Source organism: Cetorhinus maximus, chromosome 33, assembly GCF_964194155.1.
Source record: "Cetorhinus maximus chromosome 33, sCetMax3.hap1.1, whole genome shotgun sequence".
Classification (NCBI taxonomy): Eukaryota; Metazoa; Chordata; class Chondrichthyes; order Lamniformes; family Cetorhinidae; genus Cetorhinus; species Cetorhinus maximus.
The window spans coordinates 12,925,272-12,945,482 of NC_135911.1; the positions used below are offsets into that span (position 1 = coordinate 12,925,272).

Below are 20,211 nucleotides of genomic sequence, written 5' to 3' on the forward strand. Positions count from 1 at the left end.
CTCCTTAGACAGCACCTTCCAAACCCATGACCTCTACCATCTAGAAGGACAAGGGCAGCAGACACATGGGGAACACCACCACTGGAAGTTCCCCTCCAAGTCACTCACCATCCTGACTTGGAAATATATCACCGTTCCTTCACTGTCGCTGGGTCAAAATCCTGGAACTCCCTCCCTCCTACCCACAGCACCGGGGGTGTACCTACCCACATGGGGTACAGCAGTTGAAGGAGACAGCTCATCAGCACCTTCGCAAGGGCAATTAGGGATGGGCAACAACTGTTGGCCTTGCCAAAGACACTCATCTCGTGAATGAATTTTAAAAAGTCCAGCATTCTACTTGCAACCACTAGAGGGAGCCATGGTTTAATGGTTTAACACTGTCTCTCCCTCTCTCTCTGTTTCTATCTCTCTCTCTCTCTCTCTGTCTGTTTCTATCTCTCTCTCTCTCTCTCTCTCTGTCTCTCTCTCTCTGTCCATCTCTGTCTCCCTCTCTCTATCTCCATCTCTCTATCTCCCTCTCTCTGTCTCCCTTTCTCACTCTCTCACTCCCACTCTCTTTTCTCTCCCACTCTCTTCTCTCCCACTCTCTTCTCTCCCACTGTCTTGTCTCTCCCACTCTCTCTCTCTGTCCCTGTACCTCTCTCTCTCCCTCTCTCTCCGCCTCTATCGCTCTCTGTGTTTCACTGCCTGCCTCTCTGTCCCTATCTTTCTCTCTCTCTCTGTCTGTCTCTGTATCTCCCTCTCTCAGCCTCCCTCTGTCTGCTCTTGCATCTCCCTCTCTCTATCTCTCTCTCTGCCTCTGTATCTCTCTATCTCTGCCTGTCCCTGTATCTCTTCTCTCTCTGTCTCTCTTTCTCTCTGCCTGTCTCTGTATCTCCTCTCTCTCCCTCTCTCTCCCTCTCTCTCCCTCTCTCTCCCCCTCTCTCTCCCTCTCTCTCCCCCTCTCTCTCCCTCTCTTACCCTCTCTCACCCTCTCTCATCCTCTCTCTCCTTGTCTCTCTCTCTCCCTGTCTCTCTCTCTCTCTCCTTGTCCCCTTCTCTCTCTCTCCCTGTCTCGCTCTCTCTACCCCTGTCTCTCACTCTCTCCCTGTCTCTCTCTCTCTCTCTCCCCCGTCTCTCTCTCTCCCCCTGTCTCTCTCTCCCTCTATCTCTCTCTCCCTGTGTCTCTCTCCCTCCCTCTCTCTCCCTCCCTCTCGCTCCCTCCCTCTCCCTCCCTCTCTCTCCCTCCCTCTCTCTCTCTCCCTCCCTCCCTCTCTCTCCCTCCCTCTCTCTCCCTCCCTCTCTTTCTCTCCCTCCATCTCCCTCTCCCTCCATCTCCCTCTCCCTCCATCTCTCTCTCCCTCCATCTCTTTTTCCCTCCGTCTCTCTCTATCTCGCTCCCTGTCTCTCTCTCTCTCTCCCTGTCTCTCTCTCTCTCTCCCTCTCTCTCCCTCTGTATCTCTCTCTCTGTATCTCTCTCGCTCTCTCTGTATCTCTCTCTCTCTCGCTGTCTCTCTCTCTCGCTGTCTCTCTCTCTCGCTGCCTCTCTCTCTCTCGCTGCCTCTCTCTCTCGCTGCCTCTCTCTCTCGCTGCCTCTCTCTCTCTCGCTGCCTCTCTCTCTCGCTGCCTCTCTCTCTCGCTGCCTCTCTCTCCCTGTCTCTCTCTCACTCTCCCCCTTTCTCTCTCTCACTCCCTGTCTCTCCCCGTTTCTCTCTCTCTCTCTCCCTTCTCTCTCTCTCTCTCTCCCTGTCTCTTTTTCTCTCTCCCTGTCTCTTTTTCTCTCTCTCTGTCTCTTTCTCTCTCTCTCCCTCTCTCTGTCTCTCTCTCTCCCTGTCTATCTCTCCCTCTCCCTGTCCCTCCCCCTCTCTCCCTCCCCCTCTCTCCCCCTCTCTCCCTCCCCCTCTCTCCCTCCCCCTCTCTCCCTCCCCCTCTCTCCCTCCCCCTCTCTCCCTCCCCCTCTCTCCCTCCCCCTCTCTCCCTCCCCCTCTCTCCCTCCCCCTCTCTCCCTCCCCCTCTCTCCCTCCCCCTCTCTCCCTCCCCCTCTCTCCCTCCCCCTCTCTCCCTCCCCCTCTCTCCCTCCCCCTCTCTCCCTCCCCCACCTCTCCCTCTCCTCCTCTCCCTCTCCTCCTCTCCCTCTCCTCCTCTCCCTCTCCTCCTCTCCCTCTCCTCCTCTCCCTCTCCTCCTCTCTCTCCCCGCCTCTCCCACTCTCTCTCTCTATCTCTGCCTCTCTCTCTATCTCCCCGCCACTGTCTCCCCCTCTGTTTCCCTGTCTGTCTCTCTCTCTCTGATTCTTTGTCTCTTCCTGTCCCTCTCCATGTCTCCCTCTCTCTGTCTCTCTCTCTCTCTCTCTCTGTGTCCTTGTCTTTTCTCTCCTCCCCTCAGGCTGCGACCCTTAATCCAGGCCGGCACTGCAGAGTAAACATCCTCAAGTTGTCCCAAAATGCTGCCAGTGCCTTGAAGCGAGGTCACTGTTGTCATGTAGGAAACATGGCAGCCGAATTGCACACAGCAAGATCCCAGAAACGGCAATGTGACAATGAACTGGATCTTTATAGCGATGTAGTTTGAGGCATAAATATTGGTCCCAGGATACTGAGCAAAACCCCTCTGCCCATTCTCCGCACGTGTTCTTCCAATTCGTGGCTGTGGGATCCTTCACCTCCATTTGGGATTTACCCTCGAGTTTTTTATTTTGTCGCCAATTCCTAAAATTGGAGATGCCTCTTTCAGGGGTAATTAAGTCTGGGTTCCACCGCACCCCCACTACCCAGGGTGCCTCCCAGCAGGGAGGATTATTGTGAGGGAACAGGGGTGTCAGTGGAAATCCGCTGCTGTTTCTGGGATCTGGCTGTGCCGTGTTTCTGAGGTCACTGCAGGGGCAGCGCTCGAGGAAGCTGCTCGCCGATGTCCCGAACCAGCGCGAGATCTCTTTCCTGTGTAAATCTACTGCTCCCCTCCCCCTCTCCGCACCACCACACCTCCCCTCCCCCCACCCCCACCCTCCCCCCCACCCCCCCACACACCCCCCTCACCTCCCCCCCACCCCCACCCTCACCCCCACACCACCTCCCCCCTCCCCTCCCCCCACCCCCACACCTCCCCCCCACACCACCACACCTCCCCCACCCTCATCACCCCCACCCCTCCCCCCTCCCCTCCCCCCTCCCCTCCCACCCTCCCCCAACACCCCCACCCCCACACCACCACCTCCCCCCTCCCCTCCCCCCACCCCCACACCTCCCCCCCACACCACCACACCTCCCCCCTCCCCCTCCCCCACCCACACCCCCACCCCTCCCCCCTCCCCTCCCACCCTCCCCCACACCCCCACACCACCACCTCTCCTCCCCCCTCCCCCACCCACACCCCCACCCCTCCCCACCCCCTCACCCCCACACCACCAACTTACCCCTCCCCTCCCCCCCCACCCCCAACCCACCCCTCCCCTCCCCACTCCTCTCCCACCCACCCCCACACCCCCTCCCATCCACCCCCACACCCCCACCCCTCCCACACCACCACCCCATCCCCTCCCCCCACGCCCACACCACACCCCTCCCCTCGCCTCGCCCCACCCCCTCCCCCACCCCCTCCTCCATCCCCCCTCCCCTCCCCCTCCCCTCCCTCCCCTCCCCCTCCCCTCCCTCCCCTCCACCCCCACCCCCACCCCCACCATCCTCCCTCCAGGTTCTGTACGATGTGTGTGGAAAGGACATCACAACCAAAATCATGCTGCCCACCGTCCTGCGGATGGGGAGTGACCCGGTGGCGAATGTGCGTTTCAACGTGGCCAAGACGCTGCAGAGGATCGGGCCCGTCCTGGATTACAGGCAAGTGGACTGCTCCTAACCAGCACCTGGACAGATATTCCCGCTTTCCCCCACCTCCCCCCACCCCACCCTGTGATAACGTGTTTCCGTCTTGATCACCAGGAAAACCTACCCGGGTAAAGCCGCCTCTGTTATCACTTTAACACGGTTACTGTGTTGTTGACTACACGTGTTCAGCCACTGTCATAGAATCATTGTACGGTTGACAGAACAGACGGAGGCCATTCGGCCCACGTGCCTGTGCTGGCCCTCTGAAGGAGCAACACACCAAAGGGCCGTTCTCCCCCCCTTTTCCCCCGTAGCCCCTCCCCCAACATTTTTCCATTTTGGACAATGACCCAATTCCCTCTTTGAAAGCCACCATTGAATCTGCCTTCCCCACACCCTGAGGCAGTACGTTCCAGATCCTAAACATGCGCTTCGTGAAAAAGATTTGCTCGTCCACATGCCTGGACACTGGAGCCAAATCCACGTACGATTCAGCGTAAAAATAGTCATTTGGTGATACAGGACTCGAGTATTGTTGATAAAAGGAGACATTCTGTCAAAGCTTTTCGTCTTGAACATCATCAGGACAGAACCACAAGAATACCAAATCTCAAAGGGAACAACAAATTATACTGCATGAGAAGAGAGTGCTGATCGATTGGCAAGTGGCCTCTGATTGGCAGACGCGTTGCCATGGAGGATGCACCAGCCAATGACTCGGTGTCTTCCTGTTCAGTTGCTGTGCCCCTCCTGAAGTTGAAGATGGGCGACTTCACTTCAATTTACTGAAGTCAAAACTGGAGTGATTTCAGGTCCGGATACCGATCTCCCTTAATCAACTGTTCAAATCTGGCAAAGGGGGCAGGCACGGGCAAATTATTCTTTCTGGTTTTAAAAAAAACAAAAGGCCCCTTGAAACCCAGCGAGAGTTTTTAAGCAGCTGGTGAAGGGGTTGTTAATAAGCCAGGCCGGGACTGCTTCAGATAACAGGACGGGTGAAAAAGAGGATCTTTGAGCCTCGAGGTTGCCATGAATTGACAGCTCCTTCCTATTGAATTCCTCCTTTTGAGCGACCCCCCCCTCCCCCCACCTCCCTGACTCTGTATTAACAGGGCAAAGCCACAAACATGTTCAAAGTGCATTAAATTAATATGTAAGGATAGTTTTTACAGGTGAGGTATGTAGCCCACCCTTAGTACATGCTTTCTCTTGGGAAAGTGATTTTTGTTCAGCACGCCGACATTTAGCACGCTGTTTTTCGGAGACATGTTAGGAATGATAAATAAGGGATAGCTGTGGGGGAGGGGGCGAAGATGGTGGCGTAGTGGGAGTGTCACTGGGTGAGTAATCCAGGCGAATCAGGCTGAATGGGTTAAAATCCCAACGCGGCAGCTGGTGGAATTTAAATTCGGTTAATAAACCTGGAACTGAGAGCCGGTGACAGGGACCATCGCCGCTTGCCGTGAAAACCCGCCTGGTTCACTGATGTCCCTTTAGGGAGGGAAATCTGCCCTCCTTACCCTGGCCTGCCCTACATGTGACCTCAGACCCCGCAGCAACTGCCCCTCTGAAATGGCTGAGCCGGCCATTGCCCAGTTCAAGGGCAATTAGGGATGGGCAACACATGCTGGCCTGGCCGGCGACGCCCCACACCCCATGAAAGAATAAATAAATAAAGAAAAATTGACACCGGTTCCCAATGGGGTGTTTTTTTCATTTCGTTGTTTCATGGGATGCGGGCGTCGCTGGCAAAGCCGACGCTTGTTGCCCCATCCCTAATTGCCCTTGAACTGGGCAATGGCCTGCTCAGCCAATTCAGAGGGGCAGTTAAGAGTCAACCATGTCGCTGTGGGCCTGGAGTCACATGTAGGCCAGGCCCAGGGTAAGGACGGCAGATTTCCCCCTCCCCTAAAGGGGACATGAGTGAACCAGGCGGGTTTTCACAACAGTCGACGGTGGTTGTCATGGTCACCGTCGCTGAGACCCGCTCTCCATTCCAGATTTATTACTTGGATTTAAATCCCAAAACAGCTGCCCCACCCCCCCCGAGTGGGATTTGAGCCCGTGTGCCCAGAGCGCCAGCCTGGGTCATTCGTCCGTTACCACTGTGCCACCGGCTCCTCACAGAGAGTGCAGAACTCCCTCGCCTGTGACAGTGTCAAACCTGACCGTGCAAGGACACTGCCCTGAACCACACCAGGCCTTCGAGGCATTGTTGAACATAGAACTGAGCAGCTCAGGCCAGCTGGCCTTGGGTTTGCCCCTCCCGAGCTCTGGGAGTTGGAGGCAGTGCCCTCAGGTTGGTGAGTCGACCAGGGCCCCGTGCCTCCCGATGGTGACGGTTGCAGTGCCCTACCCGCCCGGCCCCCTGTCTTCCGCTCTTCCTCCACCTCAGCTGGTCCCAGTCTTTGCAGCCAACCCCCCCTGCCCCCTACCATGCCTGAGCTCGCACCAGCTCCAAACTCCCCCCATCACGAAGCTTCTTCAGCTCCGCTCCCTGATAATACAGAGCAAGGTCACAATCATCTCAACTGGGAGGAGCCTGCGATGCTTAACAGCACCACCCCCACACTGCATGTCGGAGGGTCAGTGCTGAGGGAGTGCTGCACTGTCGGAGGGTCAGTGCTGAGGGAGTGCTGCACTGTCGGAGGGTCAGTACTGAGGGAGTGCTGCACTGTCGGAGGGTCAGTGCTGAGGGAGCGCTGCACTGTCGGAGGGTCAGTACTGAGGGAGTGCTGCACTGTCGGAGGGTCAGTACTGAGGGAGTGCTGCACTGTTGGAGGGTCAGTACTGAGGGAGTGCTGCACTGTCGGAGGGTCAGTGCTGAGGGAGTGCTGCACTGTCGGAGGGTCAGTACTGAGGGAGTGCTGCACTGTCGGAGGGTCAGTACTGAGGGAGTGCTGCACTGTCGGAGGGTCAGTACTGAGGGAGTGCTGCACTGTCGGAGGGTCAGTGCTGAGGGAGTGCTGCACTGTCGGAGGGTCAGTGCTGAGGGAGTGCTGCACTGTCGGAGGGTCAGTGCTGAGGGAGTGCTGCACTGTCGGAGCGTCAGTGAGGGAGTGCTGCACTGTCGTAGGGTCAGTGCTGAGGGAGTGCTGCACTGTCGTAGGGTCAGTGCTGAGGGAGTGCTGCACTGTCGGAGGGTCAGTGCTGAGGGAGTGCTGCACTGTCGGAGGGTCAGTGCTGAGGGAGTGCTGCACTGTCGGAGGGTCAATGCTGAGGGAGTGCTGCACTGTCGGAGCGTCAGTGAGGGAGTGCTGCACTGTCGGAGGGTCAGTGCTGAGGGAGTGCTGCACTGTCGGAAGGTCAGTGCTGAGGGAGTGCTGCACTGTCGGAGGGTCAATGCTGAGGGAGTGCTGCACTGTCGGAAGGTCAGTGCTGAGGGAGTGCTGCACTGTCGGAGCGTCAGTGAGGGAGTGCTGCACTGTCGTAGGGTCAGTGCTGAGGGAGTGCTGCACTGTCGTAGGGTCAGTGCTGAGGGAGTGCTGCACTGTCGTAGGGTCAGTGCTGAGGGAGTGCTGCACTGTCGGAGGGTCAGTGCTGAGGGAGTGCTGCACTGTCGGAGGGTCAGTGCTGAGGGAGTGCTGCACTGTCGGAGCGTCAGTGAGGGAGTGCTGCACTGTCGTAGGGTCAGTGCTGAGGGAGTGCTGCACTGTCGGAGGGTCAGTGCTGAGGGAGTGCTGCACTGTTGGAGGGTCAGTGCTGAGGGAGTGCTGCACTGTCGGAAGGTCAGTGCTGAGGGAGTGCTGCACTGTCGGAGGGTCAATGCTGAGGGAGTGCTGCACTGTCGGAAGGTCAGTGCTGAGGGAGTGCTGCACTGTCGGAGGGTCAGTGCTGAGGGAGTGCTGCACTGTTGGAGGGTCAGTGTTGAGGGAGTGCTGCACTGTCGGAAGGTCAGTGCTGAGGGAGTGCTGCACTGTCGGAGGGTCAGTGCTGAGGGAGTGCTGCACTGTCGGAGAGTCAGTACTGAGGGAGTGCCGCACTGTCGGAGAGTCAGTACTGAGGGAGTGCTGCACTGTCGGAAGGTCAGTGCTGAGGGTGTGCTGCACTGTCGGAGAGTCAGTACTGAGGGAGTGCGCACTGTCGGAGAGTCAGTACTGAGGGAGTGCCGCACTGTCGGAGAGTCAGTACTGATGGAGCGCTGCACTGTCAGAAGATCAGTACTGAGGGAGTGCTGCACTGTCAGAGGGTCAGTACTGAGGGAGCGCTACACTGCTGATGACCCCACCTTTCAAATGAGACATTAAACCGAGGCCCCCATCTGCCCTCTCAGATGGGTGTAAACGATCCCAAAGCCACTATTTGGAAGAAGAGCAGGGGGGAGTTCTCCCCGGTGTCCTGGGGCCAATATTTACCCCTCAACCAACATCACTAAAAAAGCAGATGATAGGGTCATTATTACATTGCTGCTTGTGGGATCTTGCTGTGCGCAAATTGACTGCTGGGTTTCCTACATGACAACAGTGACCACACTCCCAAAAACAAAAATCTTCATTGGCCGTTTAACGCTTTGGAACGTCCTGAGGTGTGGAAAGGCGCTAGAGAAATGCAATCTTGCGTTTGGTGGTAGCAAAATACCGCGGATGCTGGAAACTCTGAAATAAAAGCAGAAAATGCTGGAAAAACTCAGCAGGCCGGGCAGCGTCTGTGGGGAGGGAAACAGATTTAATGTCCCGGCTCCAACAGGACTCTTCATTAGAATCCTGCTGGCGTTTACCGGGTTTGACACCAGCTTTCGAGTGACCTCTGAGGGAACAATCGGTTTGCGGGCGTGCAGGTTGTGACAGCGAGCGATGTCAGCAAGAGCCTGGGTGTTTTCCTGTTTTCAGTCTGATTAATTATTTCCTCCCTCGCTTCCTGTTTTCCTTCAGCCCCTTGAATAATGAGATTAAGCCTGTACTCGACAAACTGAGCCGGGACCAAGACGTAGACGTCAAATACTTTGCCCAGGAAGCTTTAATTGGTGAGTGGCGAGCGGTTCAGATTTCCCTGACGGTGGGGCAGATGGTGGTAACAGTGAAAGGGGGAATCAGTGGCGGTCCCGGGAGGGAGGGGCATGAGGGTGGTGGGGGGTGGTGGGGAAGCAATCGGATGTCCTCTCGCTTTCCCTCCCTGGGAGTGGGTGCGCACATTACTCGAGGAGTGACCCAGACCCAGTCCCCTTCCTGCGTTCGTGCTCAGAAATGCCCGACGTCACCCGCTCTCTCGACCAACCGGGTTGAGGCATGGGCCGGGAGTCAGTGTGACCAACTCTCACACGACTGATGCTCCTTCCGCCCCCACCCCACCCCCCCCCCCTCCCTCCCCTGTCAAGAACCTGCCACCCATCACCTTCAGAAGGAGCCAGCTAGGCTCCAGGAACTTGAGAAGCAGAGAATGGGGACTGCGTAAACAGAAAGAAGCTACCATCGAGATGGTACAGTGTTACAACCTGATCGAGGTCTTCAAAACTTATAGAGAGATTTCGGTATGGCAGACGTGATAGAAAATGTTTCCATTTGTGGAGACGAGACCAGAACTAGGGGCCATCAATATCAGATAGTCACTAATAAATCCAATGGGGAAATCAGGAGAAACCTCGTTACCCAGAGAGTGGGGAGGGAGGAAGAACTCTATTGGATGCCGGACTCTCAGCCAAGGGTACATAATGAGGCTTGGTTTAGAGCCCGCAAATCCATTAGAGCACTGACACACCTAAACCCCAGGAAGAAAACATTTGTCTGATTGACAGCTCTGGATCTCTGACCTCTGTTGTCAATTTCGCAATGTTTATTTGCACAAGGTTAAGAGGTTTCAAGTGCTTGCTGTTTCAGCTATTGATACTTTGAAGGGTCTTGATGATTGACACTTTTATTGTCTTGTAGGAAAAATGAGTTTTTTTGAAGCAAGTGGAATGTTATCAACGAACGATTTTTATAAAAGAGTTTTTTTTACGCATGTCCTACCGTCACTATAGGTTGCATTGGTTCTATATACAGTGCACAGTGGGTGAATGGGTAGGGAGGTGCCTTAACTTGAATGGGGTGGCAAGGGTGATGGCTGGCATGAGGGGCCATAGTGGGTGGGTGCAGTGAATAGTACAGATACATTAAAGGGGGAAGCTGGATAAACACACGGGGGGGAGAAAGGAATCCAGGCCTAGGCTGTTAGAGTTGAATGGGGCGATGTTCGAGAGGGGAGTGAACGCCGGCATGGACCTGATGGGCTGAATGGCCTGCCCCACTGCCTTTGATGCTTTGTACCCCTGCACCGGGCGGATTTCCTCCGTGGGGTAATGCCTGCTCTCCCGATCTTTAATCCGCCCTTTCCCTCACCCGCTTCCCTCTCTCTCTCTCTAGTGCTGTGCCTGAATTAAGACGGAGTGGAGCCACGCTGAGTGAGATGTTGAAGGTCCCGACCGTGGGCAACAGAACGCCCCGCACGACTGGCAGCGACTCCTCCCCCCACCTCCCGGCAATGCTAATGTGCACGTCCCGAGGAGTAAATGAATGGCCTGAGCGACTCGACCCCTCGGCCCGAAGCTGGACGTCAGCGGCCGCCTCGTGACGGCTTTTTCCACTTCGCCGAAACCACTGCCTCGTTCTCCTTTTCTCCCCCCCCCACCCTCGGTTCCACTTGTTTCCTCTCCTTCCCTTGCTTCCCCTCCCCGCTCCGCCCACCCTTTCCCTCGCTCGCACTCTCTCGTTCTTTACCTCTCCGGTTGCAACGTTGTGTTTTGAAAGGTTGGTTCTCTTTTTGTTTCCTGCCCTGTTGGTTGATGCAGAGCGAGTTGCAGATTGTTGCCTAATAAAGATGGTACAAATGTTTCCTTCAGACGCCCCTCATCCAGACCTATTTGTGTTTCACGGCAGCTCACAGGGGATTCAGTTATCGACAATAGCAACTGGCGCTTATATCGCACGTTTAATATGGTTAACTGCCCTGAGGCACTTACCAGGAGTGATTACCCAACTCAGTTTGATCCCGAGCCACGGAAGGAGATATTGGGGCGGGCGACCCAAAGCCCTGTCAAATAGGTTGGTTTTAAGAAGCGTCTTAAAGAAGGAGAGAGAGAAAGAGGCGCAATGGGATTAAGGGAGGGAATTGCAGAGCTCAGGGCCCCCAGGCAGCTGAAGGCTCCTCCAGTGGTGGAGCGATGGGAATCAGGGGATGCTCAAGAGGTGGGAATTGGAGCAGCTCAGAGATCTCGGAGGGTTGTAGGATTTGGAGGTAGTTACGGAGATAGGGAGGGTTGTAGGGGCTGGAGGAGATTACAGAGATAGGAGGGTTGCAGTGGCTGGAGGAGGTTGCAGAGATGGTTGTAGGAGCTGGAGGTGGTTACAGAGATAGGGAGGGTTGTGGGGGCTGGAGGAGATTACAGAGATAAGGAGGGTTGCAGTGGCTGGAGGAGGTTGCAGAGATGGTTGTAGGAGCTGGAGGAGGTTACAGAGATAGGAAGGCGTGTAAGAGCTGGAGGAGGTTACAGAGATAGGGAGGGTTGTAGGGGCTGGAGGAGGTTACAGAGATAAGGAGGGTTGTAGGGCTGGAGGAGGTTACAGAGATAGGGAGGGTTGTAGGGACTGGAGGAGGTTACAGAGATAGGGAGGGTTGTAGGGGCTGGAGGAAGTTACAGAGATAGGGAGGGTTGTAGGGGCTGGAGGAAGTTACAGAGATAGGGAGGGTTGTAGGGGCTGGAGGAGGTTATAGAGATAGGGAGGGTTGAAGGGGCTGGAGGAGGTTACAGAGATAGGGAGGGTTGTAGAGGTCGGAGGTTGGTACAGAGATAGGGAGGGTTGTAGGGGCTGGAGGAGGTTACAGAGATAGGGAGGGGTGTAGGTGCTGGAGGAAGTTACAGAGATAGGGAGGTTTGTAGGGGCTGGAGGAGGTTACAGAGATAGGGAGGGTTGTAGGGGCTGGAGGAGGTTATAGAGATAGGGAGTGTTGTAGGGGCTGCAGGAGGTTATAGAGATATGGAGGGTTGTAGGGACTGGAGGAGGTTACAGAGATAGGGAGGGTTGTAGGGGCTGGAGGAGGTTACAGAGATAGGGAGGGTTGTAGGGGCTGGAGGCGGTTACAGAGATAGGGAGGGTTGTAGGGGCTGGAGGAGGTTACAGAGATAAGGAGGGTTGCAGTGGCTGGAGGAGGTTGCAGAGATGGTTGTAGGAGCTGGAGGAGGTTACAGAGATAGGAAGGCGTGTAAGAGCTGGAGGAGGTTACAGAGATAGGGAAGGGTATGGGGGCTGGAGGAGGCTACAAAGATAGGGAGGGTTGTAGGATTTGGAGGGGGTTACAGAGATAGGGAGGGTTGTAGGGGCTGGAGGAGGTTGCAGAGATAGGGAGGGTTGTAGGGGCTGGAGGAGGTTACAGAGATAGGGAGGGTTGTAGGGGCTGGAGGAGGTTACAGAGATAGGGAGGGTTGTAGGGGCTGGAGGAGGTTACAGAGATAGGGAGGGTTGTAGAGGTCGGAGGTTGGTACAGAGATAGGGAGGGTTGTAGGGACTGGAGGAGGTTATAGAGATAGGGAGGGTTGTAGGGGCTGGAGGAGGTTACAGAGATAGGGAGGGTTGTAGGGGCTGGAGGAGGTTACAGAGATAGGGAGGGTTGTAGGGGCTGGAGGAGGTTACAGAGATAGGGAGGGTTGTAGGGCTGGAGGGGGTTACAGAGATAGGGAGGGTTGTAGGGACTGGAGGAAGTTACAGAGATAGGGAGGGTTGTAGGGGCTGGAGGAAGTTACAGAGATAGGGAGGGTTGTAGGGGCTGGAGGAAGTTACAGAGATAGGGAGGGGGGCTGGAGGAGGTTATAGAGATAGGGAGGGTTGTAGGGGCTGGAGGAGGTTACAGAGATAGGGAGGGTTGTAGAGGTCGGAGGTTGGTACAGAGATAGGGAGGGTTGTAGGGACTGGAGGAGGTTACAGAGATAGGGAGGGTTGTAGGGGCTGGAGGAGGTTACAGAGATAGGGAGGGTTGTAGGGGCTGGAGGAGGTTACAGAGATAGGGAGTGTTGTAGGGGCTGGAGGAGGTTACAGAGATAGGGAGGGTTGTAGGGGCTGGAGGAGGTTACAGAGATAGGGAGGGTTGTAGGGGCTGGAGGAGGTTACAGAGATAGGGAGGGTTGTAGGGCTGGAGGGGGTTACAGAGATAGGGAGGGTTGTAGGGACTGGAGGAGGTTATAGAGATAGGGAGGGTTGTAGGGGCTGGAGGAAGTTACAGAGATAGGGAGGGTTGTAGGGGCTGGAGGAAGTTACAGAGATAGGGAGGGTTGTCGGGGCTGGAGGAGGTTATAGAGATAGGGAGGGTTGTAGGGGCTGGAGGAGGTTACAGAGATAGGGAGGGTTGTAGAGGTCGGAGGTTGGTACAAAGGTAGGGAGGGTTGTAGGGACTGGAGGAGGTTATAGAGATAGGGAGGGTTGTAGGGGCTGGAGGAGGTTACAGAGATAGGGAGGGTTGTAGGGGCTGGAGGAGGTTACAGAGATAGGGAGGGTTGTAGGGGCTGGAGGAGGTTACAGGGATAGGGAGGGTTGTAGGGGCTGGAGGAGGTTACAGAGATAGGGAGGGTTGTAGAGGTCGGAGGTTGGTACAGAGATAGGGAGGGTTGTAGGGACTGGAGGAGGTTATAGAGATAGGGAGGGTTGTAGGGGCTGGAGGAGGTTACAGAGATAGGGAGGGTTGTAGGGGCTGGAGGAGGTTACAGAGATAGGGAGGGTTGTAGGGGCTGGAGGAGGTTACAGAGATAGGGAGGGTTGTAGGGGCTGGAGGAGGTTACAGAGATAGGGAGGGTTGTAGGGCTGGAGGGGGTTACAGAGATAGGGAGGGTTGTAGGGACTGGAGGAGGTTACAGAGATAGGGAGGGTTGTAGGGGCTGGAGGAGGTTACAGAGATAGGGAGGGTTGTAGGGGCTGGAGGAGGTTACAGAGATAGGGAGGGTTGTAGGGGCTGGAGGAGGTTATAGAGATAGGGAGGGTTGTAGGGGCTGGAGGAGGTTACAGAGATAGGGAGGGTTGTAGAGGTCGGAGGTTGGTACAGAGATAGGGAGGGTCGTAGGGACTGGAGGAGGTTATAGAGATAGGGAGGGTTGTAGGGGCTGGAGGAGGTTACAGCGATAGGGAGGGTTGTAGGGGCTGGAGGAGGTTACAGAGATAGGGAGGGTTGTAGGGGCTGGAGGAGGTTACAGGGATAGGGAGGGTTGTAGGGGCTGGAGGAGGTTACAGAGATAGGGAGGGTTGTAGAGGTCGGAGGTTGGTACAGAGATAGGGAGGGTTGTAGGGACTGGAGGAGGTTATAGAGATAGGGAGGGTTGTAGGGGCTGGAGGAGGTTACAGAGATAGGGAGGGTTGTAGGGGCTGGAGGAGGTTACAGAGATAGGGAGGGTTGTAGGGGCTGGAGGAGGTTACAGAGATAGGGAGGGTTGTAGGGGCTAGAGGAGGTTACAGAGATAGGGAGGGTTGTAGGGCTGGAGGGGGTTACAGAGATAGGGAGGGTTGTAGGGACTGGAGGAGGTTACAGAGATAGGGAGGGTTGTAGGGGCTGGAGGAGGTTACAGAGATAGGGAGGGTTGTAGGGGCTGGAGGAAGTTACAGAGATAGGGAGGGTTGTAGGGGCTGGAGGAAGTTACAGAGATAGGGAGGGTTGTAGGGGCTGGAGGAGGTTATAGAGATAGGGAGGGTTGTAGGGGCTGGAGGAGGTTACAGAGATACGGAGGGTTGTAGAGGTCGGAGGTTGGTACAGAGATAGGGAGGGTTGTAGGGGCTGGAGGAGGTTACAGAGATAGGGAGGGGTGTAGGGGCTGGAGGAGGTTACAGAGATAGGGAGGTTTGTAGGGGCTGGAGGAGGTTACAGAGATAGGGAGGGTTGTAGGGGCTGGAGGAGGTTATAGAGATAGGGAGTGTTGTAGGGGCTGGACGAGGTTATAGAGATATGGAGGGTTGTAGGGACTGGAGGAGGTTACAGAGATAGGGAGGGTTGTTGGGGCTGGAGGAGTTTACAGAGATAGGGAGGGTTGTAGGGGCTGGAGGCGGTTACAGAGATAGGGAGGGTTGTAGGGGCTGGAGGAGTTTACAGAGATAGGGAAGGTTGTAGGGGCTGGAGGAGGTTACAGAGATAGGGAGGGTTGTAGGGGTTGGAGGAGGTTACAGAGATAGGGAGGGTTGTAGGGGCTGGAGGAGGTTACAGAGATAGGGAGGGTTGTAGGGGCTGGAGGAGGTTACAGAGATAGGGAGGGGTGTAGGTGCTGGAGGAGGTTACAGAGATAGGGAGGGGTGTAGGGGCTGGAGGAGGTTACAGAGATAGGGAGGGGTGTAGGGGCTGGAGGAGGTTACAGAGATAGGGAGGGTTGTAGGGGCTGGAGGAGGTTATAGAGATAGGGAGTGTTGTAGGGGCTGGAGGAGGTTATAGAGATATGGAGGGTTGTAGGGACTGGAGGAGGTTACAGAGATAGGGAGGGTTGTAGGGGCTGGAGGAGGTTACAGAGATAGGGAGGGATGTAGGGGCTGGAGGCGGTTACAGAGATAGGGAGGGTTGTAGGGGCTGGAGGAGTTTACAGAGATAGGGAAGGTTGTAGGGGCTGGAGCAGGTTACAGAGATAGGGAGGGTTGTAGGGGCTGGAGGAGGTTACAGAGATAGGGAGGGTTGTAGGGGCTGGAGGAGGTTACAGAGATAGGGAGGGTTGTAGGGGCTGGAGGAAGTTACAGAGATAGGGAGGGTTGTAGGGGCTGGAGGAGGTTACAGAGATAGGGAAGGGTGTAGGGGCTGGAGGAGGTTACAGAGATAGGGAGGGTGGTAGGGGCTGGAGGAGTTTACAGAGATAGGGAGGGGTGTAGGGGCTGGAGGAGGTTACAGAGATAGGGAGGGGTGTAGGGGCTGGAGGAGGTTACAGAGATAGGGAGGGTTGTAGGGACTGGAGGAGGTTACAGAGATTGTGGGATGCAGGAATTTGAGGGCTGCAAGCTGTTAATTCTATTCGGACAGTAAGGACTAACAGGAAATTGAATCGAGGCGTTCAGAATCGTGAAGAGGTTTCGGTAGAGTGAATAAGGAGAAAGTGTTTCCAGCGGCAGGAGGGTCGGTAACCAGAGGGACACAGATTGAAGAGAATCGGGAAAGGAACCAGAGGGGGAGATGAGGAGAATTGTTTTTAAACAACAACTTGTTGCAAAGTGAGGTGAAATCCTCTGATATAATTTAAAATTGCCTTGTAATGTTCATTCAGAAGTTTAAATTTATTAATTGGCAGTAAAATACACAGCATAACATGAATAGAAGTCTAAATAAATTTGCTAGCTATTGTTGTCCTGCATCATGATGATGACGTTCGTTTTCCGTGATGGTGCGATTTGTAACCTGGCCAGGCCCCTTAAGGCCCTACTCAGTTCCTGTTAGCTGAAAAATGGTCAGTACTGAGGGAGTGCTGCACTGTCGGAGGGTCAGTACTGAGGGAGTGCTGCACTGTCGGAGGGTCAGTACTGAGGGAGTGCTGCACTGTCAGAGGGTCAGTACTGAGGGAGTGCTGCACTGTCGGAGGGTCAGTACTGAGGGAGTGCTGCACTGTCGGAGGGTCAGTACTGAGGGAGTGCTGCACTGTCGGTCGGTCAGTACTGAGGGAGTGCTGCACTGTCGGAGGGTCAGTACTGAGGGAGTGCTGCACTGTCAGAGGGTCAGTACTGAGGGTGTACTGCATGGAGGAAGATGGCCGATGGGGGGCTCGGGGTAGGAGTTCTCCCCGTGTCCTGTAGCCAATATTTATCCCTTAAACAACATTGCCAGAATCAGATGACCTGGGTCGTTTTCTGTTTGTGGGAGCTTGCTGTGCGCAAATTGGCTGCCACGTTTCCTGCGTTACTACCGCAAGTGCACTTCTGAAAAGCCCTTTATTGGCTGTGAAGCGCTTTGGGATGTCCTGAGGTGGGGAAAGGCGCTAGAGCAATACAGCTCTGCTTTCTTCACTATGGCATCTGCCGCTCTCCTATTCCGAGCCCACCCTCTCCAAGATCAACTGTTTGAAAGCCTCTCGGAACCTGCGGCCCATGAAGACGTAGATGACTGGATTAAGGCAGCAGTTGAAGAGGGCGAGGTTGTGGCTGAGGGCAATGCCCGGCTGGACGGAGACGGTGAGGCCGGCGGCCATCTTGAGGAGGCCGAAGATGTGGCAGGGCAGGCCCGCAGCAGACGAAGAAGGCGGCCACCATGGCCGGGGTGACCCTGAGGCGGCCTTCCGGGGTCCTTCCGCCTGCCCCCCTCCCCGGCCTGTCGACGATGACCGGCGTTGCCGCCCATGACGAGCGGAGCAGGCTGGCACGAGCGGCCACGCGGGGGCTGAGGAGGTGGCGGGACCACCCGGGCAGGCGGAGGGAGGCACAGCGCTGGACGTTGATGGCCGCCAGCAGGAAGACGCTGCCAGAGAGGTCGAGGTACTCGATGGAGACGCCGTGCTTGCCCGGGGCCCTCCCGAAGGGCCAGTGGAAACCCATCGCCAGGCGGGCGAAGGAAAATGGCAGGAAGAGGATGAAGGTGAAACCACCGGCTGCCAGTGAAGACTCTGCCCGCGGTCTTTTCCATCCTGAATCCGGCCAATCCACAGCACAAGCCCATTGCCGCCGAGCCCCAGCACGAACACCATGAGGTGCAGCGATAGGCTCAGGCCTAACCCAGGCCCGGCTGAGTGAACCCCCGGTGAGATTCGCCACGTCTCCTGCCTCGAAGGAGCGGTTGAAAGCAGGAACTGTCTTTTGTCGTCCATGTCTATCTGAAAAGGCAGATCAGCAGAAAGCCGATGGCTAGAGCGGTAACAGTCGGAAGGAAGAGCTCGCATTCATACTCTGTTCGCCGCCTGGTAAATCGAGTGCATATGACAGCAAAAGGCCATTTGGCACGTCCTGGGACTGAGGGAGTGCTGCACTGTCAGTGGGTCAGTACTGAGGGAGTGCTGCATTGTCGGTGGGTCAGTACTGAGGGAGTGCTGCACTGTCGGTGGGTCAGTACTGAGGGAGTACTGCACTGTCGGTGGGTCAGTACTGAGGGAGTGCTGTACTGTCGGTGGGTCAGTACTGAGGGAGTGCTGCACTGTCGGTGGGTCAGTACTGAGGGAGTGCTGCACTGTCGGTGGGTCAGTACTGAGGGAGGGCTGTACTGTCGGTGGGTCAGTACTGAGGGAGTGCTGCACTGTTGGAGGGTCAGTACTGAGGGAGTGCTGAACTGTCAGAGGGTCAGCACTGAGGGAGTGCTGCACTGTCAGAGGGTCAGCACTGAGGGAGCGCTGCACTGTCAGAGGGTCAGTACTGAGGGAGTGCTGCACTGTCAGGGTCAGCACTGAGGGAGCGCTGCACTGTCGGAGGGTCAGTACTGAGGGAGCGCTGCACTGTCGGTGGGTCAGTACCGAGGGAGTGCTGCACTGTCGGTGGGTCAGTACTGAGGGAGTGCTGTACTGTCGGTGGGTCAGTACTGAGGGAGTGCTGCACTGTTGGAGGGTCAGTACTGAGGGAGTGCTGCACTGTCACAGGGTCAGTACTGAGGGAGTGCTGAACTGTCAGAGGGTCAGCACTGAGGGAGTGCTGCACTGTCAGAGGGTCAGCACTGAGGGAGTGCTGCACTGTCAGAGGGTCAGCACTGAGGGAGCGCTGCACTGTCAGAGGGTCAGTACTGAGAGGGTGCTGCACTGTCAGGGTCAGCACTGAGGGAGTGCTGCACTGTTCAAGGGTCAGCACTGAGGGAGTGCTGCACTGTCAGAGGGTCAGTACTGAGGGAGTGCTGCACTGTCGGAGGGTCAGTACTGAGGGGGTGCTGCACTGTCAAGGTCAGTACTGAGGGAGTGCTGCACTGTGGGAGAGTCAGGTCGGAGGGTCAGTACTGAGGGAGTGCTGCACTGTCAGAGGGTCAGTACTGAGGGAGTGCTGCACTGTCGGAGGTTCAGTACTGAGGGAGTGCTGAACTGTCAGAGGGTCAGTACTGAGGGAGTGCTGCACTGTCAGAGGGTCAGTACTGAGGGGGTGCTGCACTGTCAAGGTCAGTACTGAGGGAGTGCTGCACTGTCGGAGGGTCAGTACTGAGGGAGTGCTGCACTGTTCAAGGGTCAGTGCTGAGGGAGTGCTGCACTGTCAGAGGGTCAGTACTGAGGGAGTGCTACACTGTCAGAGGGTCAGTACTGAGGGAGTGCTGCACTGTCAGAGGGTCAGTACTGAGGGAGTACTGCACTGTCAGAGGGTCAGTACTGAGGGAGTGCTGCACTGTTGGAGGGTCAGTACTGAGGGAGGGCTGCACTGTCGGAGGGTCAGTACTGAGGGAGGGCTACTCTCATAATGATGTCAGCTCCCTCATAGTTTCTGTTGCATGATCAGTGGTTCCTTAACTTGTGACTGAAAGATGATATTTGGTAAGCAATAAATCTTCAGCGGACCCTAACCCTGTGCCACATAAGCAGAACTGATATTCCTGATGATAAGAGACAGAGTGAGATGACTACCCACTTGCACTGAGGAAGAGGAAGTGAGCATCGAGAACCATTTTTTCAACAAGCTGCTGATGTGGGTGTCGCTGGCTGGGCCAGCGTTTATTGTTCCATAATTGCCCTTGAGAAGGTGGTGGTGAGCTGCCTTCTTGAGCTGCTGCAGTCCATGTGGTGTAGGTACACCCACAGTGCTGTTAGGGAGGGAGTTCCAGGATTTTGACCCAGCGACAGTGAAGGAACGGTGATATATTTCCAAATCAGGATGGTGAGTGGCTTGAAGGGGAACTTCCAGGTGGTGGTGTTCCCATGTGTCTGCTGCCCTTGTCCTTCTAGGTGGTAGAGGTCGTGATTTAGGAAGATGCTGTTGGATCCCCATTGTCTAAGGAATCTCTTTGGATCCTCAGAGGTGCCAAGGAGGCACTCTGGTACGTGGTAATCAGCAGGAGGTTTCCTTGCCCATGTTTGACCTGATGGCATGAGACTTCATGGGATCTGGAGTTGATGATGAGGACTCCCAGGGCAAATCCCTCCCGACTGTTTACCTCTGCTGCCACCTCTGCTGGGCCTCAAGTGGCTCAAGACATACCCAGGGATGGTGATGGTGGTGTCTGGGACATTATCTGTAAGGATGACTATGTCAGGCTGTTGCTAGCTCTCCCACAGATGTTAGTGAGGAGGACTAGTAAGGAGGGCTTTGCAGGGTCGACAGGGCTGAGATTGCCATTTTCGTTTCCAGTGCCTTGGTCGATGTTGGGTGGTCCATCCGGTTTCATTCCTTTGTAACACAACTGAATGTCTTGCTCGGCCATTTCAGAGGGCGAGTTAAGAGTCAACCACATCGCTGTGGGCCCGGTGTCACATGTAGGCCAAACCAGGTAAGGACAGCAGATTTCCTTCTCCGAAGGGCATTAGTGAAACTAGAGAGGTTTTTACGACAATGGTTATCATCAGGTTTTTTTTATTGAATTCAAATTTCACCATTTGCCGTGATGGGA

At 55.7% G+C, this 20,211-nt stretch overlaps 2 protein-coding genes across 2 annotated transcripts in view; both read left to right on the forward strand.

Annotated features, from left to right (window-relative positions):
* The window catches only part of LOC144671595 (uncharacterized), a 42,407-nt gene extending 31,797 nt beyond the window's left edge, over positions 1 to 10,610 (forward strand). The window contains exons 13-15 of the mRNA XM_078533604.1: positions 3,671 to 3,813; positions 8,673 to 8,764; positions 10,140 to 10,610. Coding sequence (XP_078389730.1) covers positions 3,671 to 3,813; positions 8,673 to 8,764; positions 10,140 to 10,156 — 252 coding nt within the window. The 3' untranslated portion in view covers positions 10,157 to 10,610. The remainder of the gene's footprint in view (positions 1 to 3,670; positions 3,814 to 8,672; positions 8,765 to 10,139) is intronic.
* The window catches only part of LOC144671611 (uncharacterized), a 307,259-nt gene that overhangs the window by 181,145 nt on the left and 105,903 nt on the right, over positions 1 to 20,211 (forward strand). The gene's annotated exons all lie outside the window — the stretch shown is intronic.